Source organism: Paramormyrops kingsleyae, chromosome 19 (assembly GCF_048594095.1).
Source record: "Paramormyrops kingsleyae isolate MSU_618 chromosome 19, PKINGS_0.4, whole genome shotgun sequence".
NCBI lineage: Eukaryota > Metazoa > Chordata > Actinopteri > Osteoglossiformes > Mormyridae > Paramormyrops > Paramormyrops kingsleyae.
The window spans coordinates 3,114,445-3,133,762 of NC_132815.1; the positions used below are offsets into that span (position 1 = coordinate 3,114,445).

A 19,318-nucleotide genomic window follows, 5' to 3' on the forward strand; every position below is an offset into this window, starting at 1 on the left:
TTTAAAAACCTCTTGGAAATAACAGTTCCTGCCCATATTGGACTCTGCTGTTTAGCCTGCCGTCTTTCATTGGCAAATGGCCTAAACTAGCACACCATGCAGTTGACTATAAAATCGGACGTGACTCATTGATCATCTTGTCTGGCCCTATGGATTGGACATTAGTTAATTACTTTGCCAAACTTCATAAAATCAAGCATCCTTATGCTGTTGCAAACTGGTAGGAATACAAGCCAATCTCCATTCTTCAAATACAGGTAAACGCGGCGTAATTTACGGTGCCGAACCACTGGGAAGAGCATGTGCTCGTAGGGGTTATATTGATGAGTATGTGACTTTATTTGTGAGCACCTTGTACTGTACAGTGCTGTCAACAACTGCATTATAAAATCACCCCCCAGGCTATTGTCCAGTTGGGTCCAGGTCGATCTCATCCTTCTATAAACTGCACGATGGATCATCAGCACATTCACATTAGCCATCTCCACAGGCAGGACAGTGTTTGTTCATTTTGTGGCCACTTTTTCACTGGTGCAGTGCTGAGATTCCATCTATTCTATTTAAAAGACTTTTTGGTGACAATTTATAACAGAAAACATCACTGCGTTCTTTATCGTTCTTTTAAAAAAAATGAAACTTTGAGTACCTTGTTTAGATCAGTCCTTCTCCCTCCTTTTCCGTGCAAAATATGTAGCTCTGAAGATGGGGGACTGGAATTTGCTAGGAAGCATCTTGGAAGAAGTCCATATTCACTCCACCATAGTGGGGAAGATCTGGTTGACCATCCTTTTCATATTCAGGATGCTTCTCCTTGGTGTGGCCGCTGAGGACGTTTGGAATGATGAGCAAAGCCAGTTCACCTGCAACACAGAGCAGCCCGGCTGCAGTAACGTGTGCTACGACAAAGCCTTTCCGATCTCACTGATACGGTACTGGGTGCTTCAGATCATTTTCGTCTCTTCGCCATCGCTGGTGTACATGGGCCACGCTCTGTACCGCTTAAGGGCTCTTGAAAAAGAAAGGCGTAAGAAAAAGATTCAGCTGAAGATCGAGCTGGAGGACACGGATCCCATTCTGGAGGAGCACAAACGGATGGAGAGGGAGTTGAGAAAGTTGGAAGAACAGAAGAAAGTAAGCAAGGCACCTTTACGCGGATCATTACTGCGCACTTACGTTTTCCATATCTTAACTAGATCGGTGGTGGAGCTGGGATTTATACTGGGCCAGTATGTCCTTTATGGAATTGGACTGGAGCCCTTGTACAAATGTGAAAGAACGCCTTGCCCAAACAGCGTAGACTGCTTTGTTTCTAGACCGACGGAGAAAACAATATTCATGGTGTTTATGTTAGCGATTGCCGGTCTTTCCCTGTCTCTCAACATCCTCGAAATATCTCACTTAGGGGTGAAAAAAATCAGACGAAGTTTATACGGGAACGGCTGCGCGGGCGATGACAGCATCTGTAAACTGAAGAAAAACACAATGCAACAAGTCGGTGTTCTTACAAGCTCGTCTCCGCAAAAGATTATACAATTAACTACTTACCCAGGGCTGCCGTATGGGCAGTTGGAGCCTCTTCCAGTGTACATGCCTTCATCTGGTCCCCCAGCAGATAACGAGTCGCTGAAGCCAGACAGCAGCGCTGGGGATCGTGATCATCTGAAGGTCTTCGATCAGCACCACAGAGAACAGCTACAGCAGTCTAGTCAAGGCGAGATCCAAGCCCAGCGGATGTTTGGCGCCTCAGATCGCCGAAATACTTTGGAAACCCGAGACCAGTCATCCAGTAGCGGTGATTCAAATGGGGGAAATAGACCCAGGACACAAGGTTATCCAGGTCAGGGAGGAGCGCACCCCAAACGAGCATCTCACTCCAGCCACATGGAGATACCTGCGGCCGTCCGTAACGCAGTGCGCAGACAGAGTCGTATAAGCTGCCACAAGGACTTCGGAGAAGATCGGAGTGTTTCTCCGGACAGCGGCCACTACCCATCAACGCGGAAGCCCAGTTTCATGTCCCGCGAACTGTCCAAGAGCAAGCTGGCCAGCCCACCTGCGAGCCCGGCTTCGGGAAGCGGCTCCGGGTCCGACCCCAAGCGCATCTCGCAGGGGGAGAGTCCGCCTGCGACTCCGCCCCCGGCGAGTGGAAGGAGGATGTCAATGGCAAGTACACAGAAAGTATAAGCAGAATATCATCAGATCACATTAACTTGGAATGTTATTCAGTTATTTCCCGATATTAATGTGCGATTTGCATATCAACTTAGTGTATTAAAAATAACAGTTTTATATTAGCCCTGAATCGCTGATGTGAACGTTGCAGAAAATGTCATAGGCATCTGCATCTGAAAAGTAAGAAAACAAGAGCCTAAAACGAAAGTGTTAGTAACAGGTAAAGTTTAAACAAACAAAGATACAAATAGACATTAAAGATGGAAGATATTGGGATGTGGACCAACATTCACCTCAGATGCCAACATAATATGCCGTGTGTATTAATAATTTTATATGTCTTTCTCTTTTTTAGAGTATGATCCTGGAGCTATCCTCCATTATGAAAAAATGAAGCCATCGACAATACTTCCTCGGCCTGTAGAGGGCGCTCGCGATTTGAGAATGATCGGCCAAACCGCCTCGCTCACCCCACGCTACGTTGCATTTCCGTAACACATTTATGCTTCATTCAGGCAGACGTGTTTTTACAACACGAAACTAAAATAGCTATGTATAATAAATTTGAATCAGTTTTAGTGGCAGAGACTTTGCAAGCACCGTGTACATTTTTACATTATATTTTGTCCCACTTAAGTAGCCTAGGAGTGGTTTTTACACTGAAAGACCTATAACGGTTTAAAAGAGAGAAATGAGTTATCCATCAACTGAGACAAAAGCTACACTTAAACATCATCATATATTTGTAACCACTACTGACCACAGAAGAACCTATTATTAACTATGCTTTTCTTTTGCAACTGATTAGGCCTATACCTTTTTTAATATCTGTGATTTTATAAACTCATGCAAAAAGATTTTCTTCTTTCTGTTTCTTGACTTTATTCTGTTCAAATGCTTGGTGTCATTTCACTACGAAGAATATAAGGATCAGAGGACTTTGAAAACTGTCAGAATCTTGCATGTGAAGCCATAGCCGGAACAGAAGCCTGAATTAAAGCAAAAAAACGCACTCTGCTGACTTGACATCTGGCAGGTTACTTACTTGCTTGGGGTAAATAAGACAGGCTCCACCAAAAAGCTGCGTGACAATGTCCTAATCATTTTCATCTGATATGTTGCACCTGAATTCTAAGAATTTTAAATATTGATGAATGTGAGGGTGTCCTAACTTTTTCCTTAGTGGAAATTAGCATCTTAGTTAATTTCTTTTCGTAAATAAGTGAATTTGTTTCTTGTTTTTGCATAGATGATGCAATTACATCACCTTTACAGATATAATTTGAAAGAAGATTTAATATTGATATTTTTCCTATTTTTTCACATGACTGTACTTTCCTCAAAGTGCTAACAAGTCAGCCGAAGCGTGCTCAGTTAATACGAATCGAAAGCCAAATGCAGTTCTGAAGGTAAATCTCACTAAATGAGTCCTCCTACAGATACAATCGCACAAATTGCATCGCATTTAAGGTGGACCGGAAAATTCGAATAAGGATATGTGATTAAGAGGGTGGTGGTGGGCAATATATATATAAAAAAGGTGCCAGCTTGAGCCTCGTTCGGCGAGGGCATGCAGCGCTTATGAAAAAGCAGTGTAAACTGATTTTAAACATACTTTAGAAAATCTAAAAAAGGGAATATAATCATTAAAATTGCAAAGCCAGCTACATTTTTTTTGTATGACAGTAAAACTGTTTTAGCGAAACTTCAACTCCCTGCGCTATAATGTCCATACGAAATTGAAAGTAAGAAAAAGCCTGATCTTAATCTAGCTGACTAGGGATGTGCATAACATGAGATGTTGGTATTAATATCGCACATCATCAAACCTTATACAGTAATCCATCCATCCATCCATCCATTATCTACCGCTTGTCCGAGGCTCGGGTCGCGGGGGCAGCAGCTTCAGGAGAGGCACCCAGACCTCCCTCTCCCCAGCTAACTCCACCAGCTCCTCGGGGGGGACACCGAGGCGTTCCCAGGCCAGCCGAGAGATATAATCCCTCCAGCGAGTCCTGGGTCTGCCCCGGGGCCTCCTCCCTGTAGGACATGCACGGAAAACCTCTCCGGGTAGCCGCCCAGGAGGCATCCGCACCAGATGTCCAAACCACCTCAACTGGCTCCTTTCGACGTGAAGAAGCAGCGGTTCTACTCTGAGGCCCTCCCGGATATCCGAACTTCTCACCCTATCCCTAAGGGAGAGCCCAGACACCCTGCGGAGAAACCTCATTTCGGCCGCTTGTATTCGCTATCTCGTTCTTTCGGTCATTACCCATAGCTCATGACCATAGGTGAGGGTAGGAACAAAGATGGACCAATAGATCGAGAGCTTGGCTTTTTGGCTCAGTTCTTTCTTAGCCACGACGGACCGGTTAAGCGCCTGCAGAACTGCAGATGCCGCTCCGATTCGCCTATCCAGCTCCCGATCTCGCCTACCCTCACTCGTGAACAAGACCCCGAGATACTTAAACTCCTCCACTTGAGGCAGTACGTCTTCCCCAACCCGAAGAGGGCAAACCACCCGTTTCCGGCTGAGAACCATGGTCTCGGACTTGGAGGTGCTAATCCTCATCCCTGCCGCTTCGCACTCGACTGCGAACCGCCCCAGTGCATGCCGGAGATCCCCAGCTGATGAAGCCAACAGGACGACATCGTCTGCAAAAAGCAGCGAGGCAATCCTGAGGTCACCAAACTGGACACCCTCGACACCTTGGCTGCGCCTAGAAATCCTGTCCATAAATATTATAAACAGGACCGATGACAAAGGGCAGCCCTGGCGGAGCCCAACACGCACCGGGAACACGTCCGACTTATTGCTGGCAATGCGGACCAAGCTTCTGCTCCGTTCGTACAGGGACCGGATCGCCCACAACAGCGGACCCCGGACCCCATACTCTCGAAGCACCCCCCACAGAGCACCTCGGGGAACCCGGTCGTAAGCCTTTTCCAAATCCACAAAACACATGTAGACTGGATAGGCAAACTCCCAGGCCCCCTCCAGTACCCTTGCAAGGGTATAAAGCTGGTCCAGTGTTCCACGACCAGGACGAAAACCGCATTGTTCCTCCTGAATCCGAGATTCGACTATCGATCTCACCCTCCTCTCCAGTACCCCGGAATAGACTTTCCCAGGGAGGCTGAGAAGTATGATCCCCCTGTAGTTGGAACACACCCTCCGGTCCCCCTTCTTAAATAAGGGGACCACCACCCCGGTCTGCCAATCCAGCGGCACTGTTCCTGACCTCCACGCACTGTTGAGAAGGCGTGTCAGCCACGACAGCCCCACAACATCCAGAGCCTTCAGGTACTCAGGGCGAATCTCGTCCACCCCCGGGGCCCGGCCACCACGGAGCTGTTTAACCACCGTGGCCACCTCAGTCCCAGTGATGGGCAAGCCCCCCCCAGCACCCTCGGGCTCTGTGCCCTCAGATGTCTCAAAGGCAGTGTGCGTAGATGTATTTGAGGCAGGATTGAGGAGTTCCTCAAAGTACTCCTTCCACCTCCGGGTGATGTCCCCAGGTGAGGTCAACAGCCTCCCCCCCCCACTATAAATAGTAGGAATCAGGAGCTGCTTCCCCCTCCTGATACTCCGGATGGTTTGCCAGAACCTTTTTGAGGCCGACCGAAAGTCACTTTCCATGGCCTCACCGAACTCCTCCCACGCCCGGGTTTTTGCATCTGCGACCGCCCGAGCTGCGTTGCGCCTGGCCAGCCGGTACCCGTCAGCTGCCTCCAGAGACCCCCGGGCTAATAATTCCCGGTAAGCCTCCTTCTTCAGCTTCACGGCCCCCCTCACCTCTGGTGTCCACCATCGGGTACGGGGGTTACCGCCACGACCGGCACCGACCACCCTGCAGCCACAGCTCCGTACGGCCGCTTCCACAATGGAGGTCCGGAACAGGGTCCATTCAGACTCAATGTCCCCAACCTCCCCCGGCATGCAGTTGGAATTCTGCCGGAGGCACGAGTTAAAGCTCCAGCGAACAGGAGCCTCTGCCAGACGTTCCCAGCATACCCTCACTATGCGCTTGGGTCTACCAGGTCTGATCGGCTTCCTCCCCTGCCACCTGAGCCAACTCATCACCAGGTGGTGATCAGTTGACAGCTCTGCCCCTCTCTTTACCCGAGTGTCCAAGACGGGAGGCCGCAGATCAGACGATACGATTATAAAATCGATCATCGACCTGTAGCCCCGGGCATGTTCGTACCATGTCCACTTATGGACACCCTTATGCTCGAACATGGTGTTCGTTATGGACAAACCATGCATTGCACAGAAGTCCAATAACAGAACGCCACTCGGGTTCAGATCAGGGAGGCCGTTCCTCCAAATCACCCCCTTCCAGGTTACACTGTCATTGCCCACGTGAGCGTTGAAGTCCCCCAGAAAAACAACGGAATCCCCCCGCGGCACGCCAAATAGCATACCGCTAAGGGAATCCAAGAAGGCCGGGTACTCCGAACTGACATTCGGCGCATAAGCGCAGATGACAGTCAGAGACCTATCCCCGACCCGAAGGCGCAGAGAGACAGCCCTCTCATTCACCGGGGTAAACTCCGTTGTTAATGCACCGAGCTGCGGGGCCACCAATAGCCCCACCCCAGCCCGGCGTCGCTCACCCGCCGCAACTCCAGAGTAAAAGAGCGTCCAGCCCCTCTCCAGGAGATTGGTTCCAGAACCCAAGCTATGCGTTGAGGTGAGCCCGACTATATCTAGCCGATACCTCTCAACCTCCCGCACAAGCTCAGGCTCCTTCCCCACCAGAGAGGTGACATTCCATGTCCCGAAAGCCAGTTTTGTCAGCCGGGGATCGGACCGCCAGGGCCTCCCTTGGCCGCCACCCGATCCACAAAGCACCGAACCCCTGACATTCCCCCTGCGGGTGGTGGGCCCACCTGGGGACAGTCCCGCGTGCCTCTTTCGGGCTGTACCCGGCCGGGCCCCACGGGCCAAGGCCCGGCCGCCAGGCGCTCGCCTACGAGCCCCTCCCCCAGGCCTGGCTCCAGGGTGGGGCCCCGGTGACCCTAGTCCGGGCGAGGGCAACGGGACTTTGATATTTAACTTTTTCATGAGGTTCTTTTGGATTGCTCTTTGTCTGGCCCCTCCCCTGGGACCTTTTTGCCTTGGGAGACCCTACCAGGGGCTATTGCCCCGGACAACATAGCCCCCAGGTTCACGGAGGCACGCAAACCCCTCCACCACGATAAGGTGGCAATCCAAGGAGGAGAAACCTTATAATATTTGTAGTAAATGGAGTGTATTGTTACAGATGCCCTATAGGTGGCAATAGAGGCTTTGTTAATTAGCATGATTAGCTATGTATGCGGCTGCGAAAACACTGATGTTTACGGTGTGTGGTGTTCAGTAAAAAGGGCAAATTCGACTTGGCTGCTCGTGTGTCCTTATTGAGAAGCTATTATACATATTACGACCATTTTTCAAATTCAGTATAAAATATCCCGCCACGCGTTGTGATGTCATTTAGTGCTTTTGGTATTGAACTTTTGGTACTTTCTCTTTTCTAATGAAGTCATTAAAAGAAAGTACCGAAAGTACCGTGCCAAAAGTAGGGTAGGCTACATGGTGCGCTGGAAAAGCCCCTTAAATACGGCCAGTCCAGTCCAGGCAAGACTTGCTCTGGGTAAAGGCAGCAGCGAAATATCTCTGTGAAAGTTATGTTGGAGGAAAGACAGCAGTCCAGCAAATTACAAAAGGTAAATGCACGTTTGATAATTTTGTTCCGTCTTTTACATTACATATTACAACAATAGAGAGATCAGTGCAGAATCTGTAGTTTTAGGCTAATTCTCATGCTAGCCCTGAAATTATTCTTGCTATGGAAAGCAAGTGTTAGTGTACTGTCACTTAACTGTCGACCTTTTTCCGATAAGTTACTTGTAGTCTACACGAGGAGCAGGTACTGGCAGGTTTTTCTTTGTCAGATATTATGCTAGCTGTCCTGCCGTATGCTTAGAAGAGCCAGCGAGCTTCGTCTTACTGTTAAACGTGCCTGGGACCAGAATGAAGACTCCAGTTGCCTATTTTGAGCTACCTCACTTAGATAGGTTCCATTTTAAATAACTGTACGTTTTAAATAACAAAATAAGCAATTAGCAGTTGATTTCAGATTTCTGTATGCTGTCGTATTTTAATTGTCAGAGTTTGTGTATATACTTTGGCATGCATTCCAGAAATATTTAAATAGCTGAACATTTAACGTTTGCCACATTAAGATGAGATGGCAGAATGACTTTTAATATATGACCACGTGTCTGAATTGTACCAAATGCGACGAAATATTAATGCTTTGTTAAACTTGAAGTATATTTGCAGTGCCTTCTGTAAAAGTATTTATGGATGAGCCAACAGGAAACAACATGGAGAAGATTTTCTTAGATGAGATGAACGGAGATCTCAGTTTGAAAAATTGTGGTGCGTTTTTCTCTCTTTTTTTGCTATTGTGCTCTTTATATACACTTTAAGTATATTTTATATGGTTACATGACTATTCTGCTCAAATGTCAAAGTTAAGTCAGTCTTGGAAAGCTTGTAAGGCTTCAGATAATACTGAGCAACAACACTTGTAGGGTATCAAGACACTCAAAAGTAATGTGTCTCTCTGTCTTTCAGACTCACCTGTGGTTAATGAGGATTCAGTGGATATTTACTGGGGGCTGGACCAGAGTCCCGTCAACAGTAAAAATGCAGGTAAATCTGACAGGTTTAAATGGGATTCTTGAAATTTTAAGAACAAACAAATGGAAATTTTATTCTGAAATGCTTAACACAAAGCCATTTCTGTGCATAGCACTACACAGTATGCTAAAATTATGAAAACAGTCTGGATCATGAGAGGAACTGTTGTAGTAACTATTACTTGTAATAAGTGGTAATTGTGCTGTTAATGGAGCCTTCTGTATACTCAGCCTCACAGTAATTTGGTATATGTTGTGCTTGGATTTAGAGATTGTTAGTACACCCATCTTATGCCAGAAGTTAAAAGATTTCATTGATCTATATGAAGAATTCATCACTGAGGAGCAGCAGCATAAAGAATCTACTCACAATGAGGTTTGGGCCATTTAAACTCTACTCTAAACACCAGAGGTGGATAGTTCAGGTCCAGAAAGTAAAAATCCAGACCAAGGTTTTGTTTCAACCAACCAGTTGAGTATAGTCACAGAGTACAGTCCTCCTCCATATTCGCATAAGGTCTGCTAGTCTGAATGAACATGACAATTTATTACCAATTTCTAAACACAGTGCACTGTACACTTTTCTTGTTAAATTGCTGTCATTTCTTATCTAAACTTTGTATATAATATACAAACCATGTAAATTATGTCCCTGTTTGTACAAATTTACTATTGTACAAAGTGGGAGTGCCGTGTTTTGGAGTCTTTATTAAAAATGCAAAATTAACGGCTTTGGAAAGTTTAAAAGTTGTGAGAAATGTGAGATTCCATGGTCACAAAGACAGCTAACAGGTGAATAAGGCTGGTTGCTGAGACAGACGCACGGTGTACTCAAGCCAAGAGATTTAATATTAATGATGTAGTATGCATACTAACAAATATGTTGTCGCTAATATTTCTATATTATTTGACTTTGTGATTTGAATCATTTTCAGTATTGTTTTTGACCTGCACATTGTGTCTGTGATCTTTAAGCGAGCTCCGAAAATATTACCATTTAATTGTTTGCAGCCAACATGCAAATAACTGAGACTGCGAATGTCTAGTCCATGAATGTGAAGGGGTTACTGTACTTAACTGGGTGGTTGAAACAAAATCTTAGTCAGGTGAGCTAAACTGTCCACCTCTGCTAAACACATTGTTCATTTTAAGAATTTCTAGGCATCAGTCTGTTTATTTATCAAGCCTTGAATCGAAAGCAGCACATTTGGTTTATAGCTTAACACTTCACATGTACTTGCTATACGTTTTCCTATCTAGCATTTATGAAAATTTTCCTTTTTTTTCTAATCGTAGCTTAAGAGCAAACTGGACACAGCAGAAAACAATGTTAAAGAATTAATTTGCAGGTCTTGGTTTTGTTTTAAAGCTTTGCACAAACTTACAGAATGAAAATCATTACAGAAACATTTAATACTGTTATCTATCTTTCCTGTGTTACTTTAATTGAAGGCTACTGATGATTTTTACACATTGGAATGTCAAAGGCATGAAACTGTTATGCACTGGGGAAATCTTTTATGCAGTATAATATTAACTTTCTTTACAAAATGTTACCCTGTCTGTAAGACATTTTTAGCTTAACTGTTTCTCCAGTAGAATAGCACAAATCCATGACTTTCTGTGCTGTATTCATTTTGGCTTTTGTCTTGTTAAGAATGAAAAGCTGCTCAATGAAAACATGCAACTCAAGAAGAACATAAGTGCCCTTATTAAAACAGCCAAGATGGAAATTGGGCGCGTGAACGAGGAGATCAATAGACTGAATCATAGGCAAGTGCTTTGTCCCCTTAAAAAGTACATGTTTTAAGTGGTATTTTTGTTTTGGGATTAAGTTAAAAATAAATTTAATGGATTAGAAGTGTAATGGCCATTTAGTTGCTTTTTAAGGTTACAAAAATAAAATTTTTGAGCATTTCTGTCAAAGTAGTCCGTGTAGCATTTCTTTAATTTATTTATTTTTGTGAAAATGTTTGGGTTTTTTCGCATTTCTAGGTCTGGTCGTTTTGGTAGCGGCCCTCCCTTTCCTCGATCACAGATCAACTTGCAAAGACGTGAATTTACCAGATTAAACCCTGCAGGGACATGTGATCTAGCTGGATCAGTACAAACACAAGAACACAGGGTCAGCTCTGCGCAAAAGGACCTCCCTCAACCATCCCAGAAAGACAGAAATGTTCCTGTTCACTGGCCCAATGTTGAGGCTGCGGATGCCCCGCTTTCGAACTCTTCAGTACATGACAAAGCAAGGGGCGTGGGTACAGCCATCGAGGCATCCAGTAAACGTGCTAATTTTGTACATGTGAATAAGAGCAGAGATTCTAGAATTCTCCGTCCTGCTGGCAGGGAAGGAGAAGCTCCATCTGAGAGACAGTGTACAAGGAATGATGATAGACTGCAGGTAAGCACTGTAACACAGGGACTTGCCTTCCAGGAAAGAACGAGTGGGAAGTGTGAGTCCACTGAGAAAAGAGGCCCGCACAATTGTGATGATTCTAGTGTAAGCAGTGAATGTAAGGTGAAGGATCGAGGAGGATTGAACTCAGAGCGCCGGGAAGCAGGCCAAGATCACGTCAAGCCAAACAAAGGAAGCCACCCGCTCACCACTGACTTTTCAAGGAAATCTGAGAAGGTCCACAGCCCTCCTCGTCAGAAGAGGCCAACTCCAGAAGCTCTGCACCACCGACCTTCCAACTCGCATGCATCAAAAGGGCGACACAAGGACTCCAGGGATGCTGAGGCAAAGAGTATTAGGGAGCGAAGGCCCAACCATGACCAGAATGGGCTGGACAGGAGCACTGCAGAATCCAGTGGCAAAGAGAGAAAGCAGCACAGCTCAAGCCAGAGTGGTGTTGAAGAGCGGTCAAGCTCCTCATCCAGGCGCAGGGGGGAGAGGAGTCCACCAAGGGACCATCGGCAGAGAGAGGATAAGAGTTCTGGAAATGAGGGCGGCGGGAGTAGGCAAGAGCGAAGCTCTAGGATGGAGAAAAGCAAAGACCACGAGCGGAAGAGGAGAAAAGAAAGTGAGAAAGGTCAGAGGGATAGCTCTACGAAAAAAGCTGAGTGTAAGAAAGAAGCAGAATCAGGGAGTCGCGAGAGTTTAAGAAATGACAAGCAGGCTGAATCCCCTCCTGCCTCTGACAATCAGCTGTTCGGATCTACGCCGTTGGAGAAAAGCCCCATTTCTAGTACAGAGCCAGAAAGCGATGTTAAAAATTCAGCACCGGAGCACAGCCTGTCAAAAGATCACACCCTAGAATTGTCTGGGGTGAGCAGGACGTTCACAACGCATGTGGTGCCTGAACCGGAAGTCAGTAGTTCCTTTCCTTCACCTAAAAACTGTTCTGAGCCTAATTCCACTTGGAATGAGGACCAGGACCCGGTGCCCTCAAGTTCCACTTCATTCCACGATGAAGACTCTATGATGCTTACTCTGAAGAGCATTCAGTTCTTCCCAAATGTTATCAGCCCACTTACCAGTCCTGTCCGCCCAGTAAAAAACCAAGCATTGTCCTCTGGGAAGGCGCCACACGTGAAAAGCCTGAGTAAAGGTACGTATAAATATTTGTTTTCTGTCAGTTGTTTACAAGATGTCACAACGATTTCATGTAACATTAGACGGAACCATTTCGTTTAACACTTTTGATATTTCATAGCTCAAAAATTGTTCTAGTACTGATTTGTTACTGTACAAGGAAGCTTTTTAAACATTTAAACACTTTCATTAGCACTTTTCGCAGCCAGCTTCTGTCACCTACAGAGAGTAAGTTCGCGGAGGCGTAAAGATACTTTGATCCGTGTGGAATTTATCAATTATTGTTATTACATGTGTTTCTTTAGCACTAGTAACACTGCCTCTGTTTGTTTTTCCCCCAGAATTCTCCAGTGTGACTGTAACCTTCAGCACCAGCACAAGAAAAATGGACGTGAATAAGGAGAATGAGAAACCCAACTACAGCTCCGTGAAGCTCCCACAGAAGGACCAGACCCCGCCGGCGGCCTCTTCCCTCTCCTCCTCCAGCACGACAGAGGATGAAAATGAACTAGAAGAGGGAGCGATCGTCAGTGACAATGAAGATGGTTCTCCAGTCCCTGCCAGTCCACTGCAGAATAAAACCAGTTCTGTGTTGGCCAGCAGTAATCAGTCCAGCCCAAGGTCCGCTCGACTTGCCGAGAAAGATGCCCGGAAGGCGCCGGAGGTTTCTGCTGGTGTCTCTGGAGTTGGAGGCAAAGCAATGCAGAGCAAATCTAAGAAGATGTCTCTCCCAAATAAGAAGCCCTTCAAAACATTTGTGCCACTTTTGCCCAAAACAAATCCATCTACCATCCCTGAAGTCATGGACATGTTCACACAGATTCACACACACACAAGAAACAAGTATATGGAACTTCATAAAACATTTCCCAAAAAGTACTTCTACGATATAATTGACATGTCTCGAGTCTCCTTTACAGACTTTGTAAATAATGTGAACTTTAGTAAACTGTGTAGTACGGAGCACAACCTAAAGCCCAAGCTGAACAACATCATTTCTGTCTGCATGAATAAAATTTCCAATAATGGTATCGTCAAGCGCATCTTTCAACAGCAGTCCCCGAGTCTGAAGAAAAAACTGTGGAGTTTTGTGGAAGGTCAGTTTGACTTCTTGTTCAAGCAAATCAAGGCCACCCTTTTGAGTCAGTGCAGACCCGCAGATGTGAAACATTCCTCCATGATCAAGTGCAACTTCAAAAATCCAAAAAAGAATCTGGTTCCATTGCTGAAGAAATTGCCTGACAGCATAGTTAAATCTTCAGTTACTCCAATGCCCAGAAGAAAGTTAGAACACAAGACTTCTGAAACGCCAGGGAAAAAAACTCTTTCACCACCAAATCTGAGGATGACTGTAAGTGAGGAAGATAAGGTTCCAGAAAGGAAAAAGCAAGATCTGCAACTTGTTCATCATTCTGCATTCACACCCTCAAATAATGCTAATAGTCCAGAAAAACCACCTGCTTTGGTCCGTCGCCTTTCCCATAGTGCCTCCTTGCAGGATAAATCTGACTATGACATTCTCACTGAGCAGCAGACATCCAGCTTGACCTTTAACCTAGTCACAGACTCCCAAATGGGAGAGATCTTCGAGTGTTTGTTGCAGGATGGCTTAGATCTGATGGAAAACAGTGTATCTGCAGCAGACTCCAACAATTGGTCTGTCAGTACACCTCGGAAAGACGGTACTTGTGGCGAGAGTTTTGCAGGGATACCTCCAGATGAGGCTGCAACTCTATCAAAACTCATAACAGCCTGGTCAGACATTTCACCATGCAAATTCTCTCCCAACTCAAAAATTCACATCCCTCTGAACCCAGCTGTGCTTGACGAAAGTTGTATGCTGGAGGTCCCCCCAAGCTTTGCTTTCGACAGAGTAACACCATCCTCCACAGTGATTTCAGAAAGAGCTAATTCAATTTTGCCTGAGGATCTGGCAAATCTCACTATCCCTTCACTGCTGAAGTCCGATGGCCACCCAAGCTTCCTGAGCTCTGTTAACAGAGGGCCGGCCTCAGCCCCTGACAGTGTCATCAGTGCACGCTTAAGCGAGGATGCTCTGCTGGATTGGGAAGATGCTGCCGAACAAGACATTCACCTAGCCCTGGACTCCGACAACACAAGTGTTGAGTCTAGTGGAGGAGGTGTCTCACAGGAGGCCATCACGTCACCTGTGTTTCAGATCAAGCCTCATGTGCCGATGCAGGCGGTTTTGATGGAGAAATCCAATGGTCAATTCATTATAAGAATTAGACACGCATCCACTGCTTTTGTGTCAAGTACCATCCACAATCCTGTAGACCTAGACAAACCAGACAAACCACAATCGGTATTTTCAGGAGAGAGAAAAGGTGCAATGGATGCCGTGCTTTCAGCCTCAGAGTTGGTATCTGTTGGTGAAGAGTCTCCGACGTTGGCTTGCCAGGACAGAAATGTCACCTGCGATGCTGGTGGTGCATGTTCCTCTAGAGATGCTGCCAGAGAGCCAGCAGGGTGTGAAACAGAATCCCTGGTGGCTCATGATGAACCAGCTGTGGAGAATGATGAAAGCGTCCTCATAAAAAGTCATGGCAAGGCTGGAAAGCGGAAGAAGCACCATCCTGAGTTGAAGGCCAAGAAAGCGAGGACTGACGAGGCACAGGGAGGGAAGCAAAGGCAGAAGAAGTCAAGAAACATGAACAAAGAGATGAGGAGCCCAAAGGAGAAGAGGAGTGGCTCAGTGTCTATCCCATTGTCACCCAACAGTCTGTCTGCAAGGAATGTAGTTAGGAAAAGAGGAGAAGTGGTGGTGACGTGGACCAGGTATGTCATCCTCAATGTATTATAGTTTATAGTCCTGACCTTTCACCTTGATAAATCTTGAGCATCCTTTGAGCTTTTTTTCCATGTAGAAACATCTGGTGCCATTTGTCCAATGAATTGTATGTTGTCCATCATATAGAATGCTTTTTCCCCTCATAAAGGGAAGAGGACAGGGATATTCTTATTGAGCTGATGACGAAGGGGGCCTCCCAAGAGACATTCTCAGCTCTGTCAACCAAGATAAACAAATCACCTACCGAGGTATCTTAAACGACCCGATTACCATGTATAGTGTTCATTTTCATGCAAAAACTGTGGTCAGTACTGTAGTGTTCCATGTGATGCCCTGCTTTTTTCTAGATTGAGGAGAGGTTTTCCCAACTGATGAAGCTCTTCAAGGAGAAGGAGAAGATGAAGAGCTGAGCTGTTGAGGGATGTGAAATGTCAGCGTTTCCTGCTTATGTCACCGGAGGGCTGAAGTAGATTTTGCCGCAATGCCAGAAGCCCAGCCAAGTGCTCATGATGTAGCAAGGGCTCATCTACAAAAGAAATCGGGCAAAATATTGTTTCAGTCACAGTCACAACTGAAAGTTATTTTGAGGCCATTTGCATTTTTGGTTAAAAGTGAATGTCAAAAAAGTTCATAAAGTTTATGAAATGTTTATGACTTTTAATATATAAATGTGTACAGAAATGAAATTACTTTGGATGAATGTTTGCTTTTCTAGTTTTTGCTAAAGGATAAGTCACAAATTTGATTTGGAAATATTCTTTAAATGTGACTGGTTTTTAATAAAACTAATTTATTTAGTTGGTGCATTCATTGTCTAATTGGTGTTGGCAAATATAATCGCAAGTGCAAAAATACAAAGTCACTGCAAGGTAATAATGCTCAGTCATCACCCAACTGACCAAGTATACATAAGGTGCATTTCTGAGGTCATAGGCGTGACCTTATTTAAAAACCTCTTGGAAATAACAGTTCCTGCCCATATTGGACTCTGCTGTTTAGCCTGCCGTCTTTCATTGGCAAATGGCCTAAACTAGCACACCATGCAGTTGACTATAAAATCGGACGTGACTCATTGATCATCTTGTCTGGCCCTATGGATTGGACATTAGTTAATTACTTTGCCAAACTTCATAAAATCAAGCATCCTTATGCTGTTGCAAACTGGTAGGAATACAAGCCAATCTCCATTCTTCAAATACAGGTAAACGCGGTGTAATTTACCGTGCCGGACCACTGGGAAGAGCATGTGCTCGTAGGGGTTATATTGATGAGTATGTGACTTTATTTGTGAGCACCTTGTACTGTACAGTGCTGTCAACAACTGCATTATAAAATCACCCCCCAGGCTATTGTCCAGTTGGGTCCAGGTCGATCTCATCCTTCTATAAACTGCACGATGGATCATCAGCACATTCACATTAGCCATCTCCACAGGCAGGACAGTGTTTGTTCATTTTGTGGCCACTTTTTCACTGGTGCAGTGCTGAGATTCCATCTAGTCTATTTAAAAGACTTTTTGGTGACAATTTATAACAGAAAACATCACTGCGTTCTTTATCGTTCTTTTAAAAAAAATGAAACTTTGAGAACCTTGTTTAGATCAGTCCTTCTCCCTACTTTTCCGTGCAAAATATGTAGCTCTGAAGATGGGGGACTGGAATTTGCTAGGAAGCATCTTGGAAGAAGTCCATATTCACTCCACCATAGTGGGGAAGATCTGGTTGACCATCCTTTTCATATTCAGGATGCTTCTCCTTGGTGTGGCCGCTGAGGACGTTTGGAATGATGAGCAAAGCCAGTTCACCTGCAACACAGAGCAGCCCGGCTGCAGTAACGTGTGCTACGACAAAGCCTTTCCGATCTCACTGATACGGTACTGGGTGCTTCAGATCATTTTCGTCTCTTCGCCATCGCTGGTGTACATGGGCCACGCTCTGTACCGCTTAAGGGCTCTTGAAAAAGAAAGGCGTAAGAAAAAGATTCAGCTGAAGATCGAGCTGGAGGACACGGATCCCATTCTGGAGGAGCACAAACGGATGGAGAGGGAGTTGAGAAAGTTGGAAGAACAGAAGAAAGTAAGCAAGGCACCTTTACGCGGATCATTACTGCGCACTTACGTTTTCCATATCTTAACTAGATCGGTGGTGGAGCTGGGATTTATACTGGGCCAGTATGTCCTTTATGGAATTGGACTGGAGCCCTTGTACAAATGTGAAAGAACGCCTTGCCCAAACAGCGTAGACTGCTTTGTTTCTAGACCGACGGAGAAAACAATATTCATGGTGTTTATGTTAGCGATTGCCGGTCTTTCCCTGTCTCTCAACATCCTCGAAATATCTCACTTAGGGGTGAAAAAAATCAGACGAAGTTTATACGGGAACGGCTGCGCGGGCGATGACAGCATCTGTAAACTGAAGAAAAACACAATGCAACAAGTCGGTGTTCTTACAAGCTCGTCTCCGCAAAAGATTATACAATTAACTACTTACCCAGGGCTGCCGTATGGGCAGTTGGAGCCTCTTCCAGTGTACATGCCTTCATCTGGTCCCCCAGCAGATAACGAGTCGCTGAAGCCAGACAGCAGCGCTGGGGATCGTGATCATCTGAAGGTCTTCGATCAGCACCACAGAGAACAGCTACAGCAGTCTAGTCAAGGCGAGATCCAAGCCCAGCGGATGTTTGGCGCCTCAGATCGCCGAAATACTTTGGAAAACCGAGACCAGTCATCCAGTAGCGGTGATTCAAATGGGGGAAATGGACCCAGGACACAAGGTTATCCAGGTCAGGGAGGAGCGCACCCCAAACGAGCATCTCACTCCAGCCACATGGAGATACCTGCGGCCGTCCGTAACGCAGTGCGCAGACAGAGTCGTATAAGCTGCCACAAGGACTTTGGAGAAGATCGGAGTGTTTCTCCGGACAGCGGCCACTACCCATCAACGCGGAAGCCCAGTTTCATGTCCCGCGAACTGTCCAAGAGCAAGCTGGCCAGCCCACCTGCGAGCCCGGCTTCGGGAAGCGGCTCCGGGCCCGACCCCAAGCGCATCTCGCAGGCGGAGAGTCCGCCTGCGACTCCGCCCCCGGCGAGTGGAAGGAGGATGTCAATGGCAAGTACACAGAAAGCATAAGCAGAATATCATCAGATCACATTAACTTGGAATTTTATTCAGTTATTTCCCGATATTAATGTGCGATTTGCATATCAACTTAGTGTATTAAAAGTAACAGTTTTATATTAGCCCTGAATCGCTGATGTGAACGTTGCAGAAAATGTCATAGGCATCTGCATCTGAAAAGTAAGAAAACAAGAGCCTAAAATGAAAGTGTTAGTAACAGGTAAAGTTTAAACAAACAAATAAAGATACAAATAGACATTAAAGATGGAAGATATTGGGATGTGGACCAACATTCACCTCAGATGCCAACATAATATGCCGTGTGTATTAATAATTTTATATGTCTTTCTCTTTTTTAGAGTATGATCCTGGAGCTATCCTCCATTATGAAAAAATGAAGCCATCGACAATACTTCCTCGGCCTGTAGAGGGCGCTCGCGATTTGAGAATGATCGGCCAAACCGCCTCGCTCACCCCACGCTACATTGCATACGTTGCATTTCCGTAACACATTTATGCTTCATTCAGGCAGACGTGTTTAATTTTACAACACGAAACTGAAATAGCTATGTATAATAAATTTGAATCAGTTTTAGTAGCAGAGACTTTGCAAGCACCGTGTAAATTTTTACATTATATTTTGTCCCGCTTATGTAGCCTAGGAGTGGTTTTTACACTGAAAGACCTATCACGGTTTAAAAGAGAGAAATGAGTTACCCATCAACTGAGACATATTATATAACAAACACTGTTTAATGGTGTTTGCATATTATTACGTAAAAAGAGCATTTCATACAGACTTGTTTTGTATTGACCATTAGTCTAAACTAATAAAAAATTATGATAAGCAGAATTCTCTCAAAAGAACAATTTGCAAAAAGCTACACTTAAACATCATCATATATTTGTAACCACTACTGACCACAGAAGAACCTATTATTAACTCTGCTTTTCTTTTGCAACTGATTATACCTTTTTAAATATCAG

The 19,318-nt window shown here is 45.3% G+C and overlaps 3 protein-coding genes across 3 annotated transcripts; all 3 read left to right on the forward strand.

The window, feature by feature from the left end:
* Positions 1-702: 702 nt before the first annotated feature.
* LOC140581196 (gap junction alpha-10 protein-like) lies at positions 703-2,184 on the forward strand. Its single transcript, XM_072703072.1, has one exon. The coding sequence runs from the start codon at positions 703-705 to the stop codon at positions 2,182-2,184; it is 1,482 nt and encodes a 493-aa protein (XP_072559173.1).
* A 5,354-nt stretch (positions 2,185-7,538) lies between these two features.
* LOC140581197 (CASP8-associated protein 2-like) lies at positions 7,539-15,979 on the forward strand. Its single transcript, XM_072703073.1, has 9 exons — positions 7,539-7,887; positions 8,496-8,605; positions 8,804-8,881; positions 9,138-9,244; positions 10,526-10,641; positions 10,864-12,419; positions 12,745-15,202; positions 15,364-15,463; positions 15,563-15,979. The coding sequence occupies exons 2-9, from the start codon at positions 8,527-8,529 to the stop codon at positions 15,623-15,625; spliced, it is 4,557 nt and encodes a 1,518-aa protein (XP_072559174.1). The 5' UTR covers positions 7,539-7,887; positions 8,496-8,526; the 3' UTR covers positions 15,626-15,979.
* Positions 15,980-16,861: 882 nt separating this feature from the next.
* gja10b (gap junction protein alpha 10 b) lies at positions 16,862-18,343 on the forward strand. Its single transcript, XM_023810245.2, has one exon. It carries the CDS (start codon positions 16,862-16,864, stop codon positions 18,341-18,343), a length of 1,482 nt encoding a protein of 493 aa, XP_023666013.2.
* The last annotated feature ends 975 nt before the right edge of the window (positions 18,344-19,318 follow it).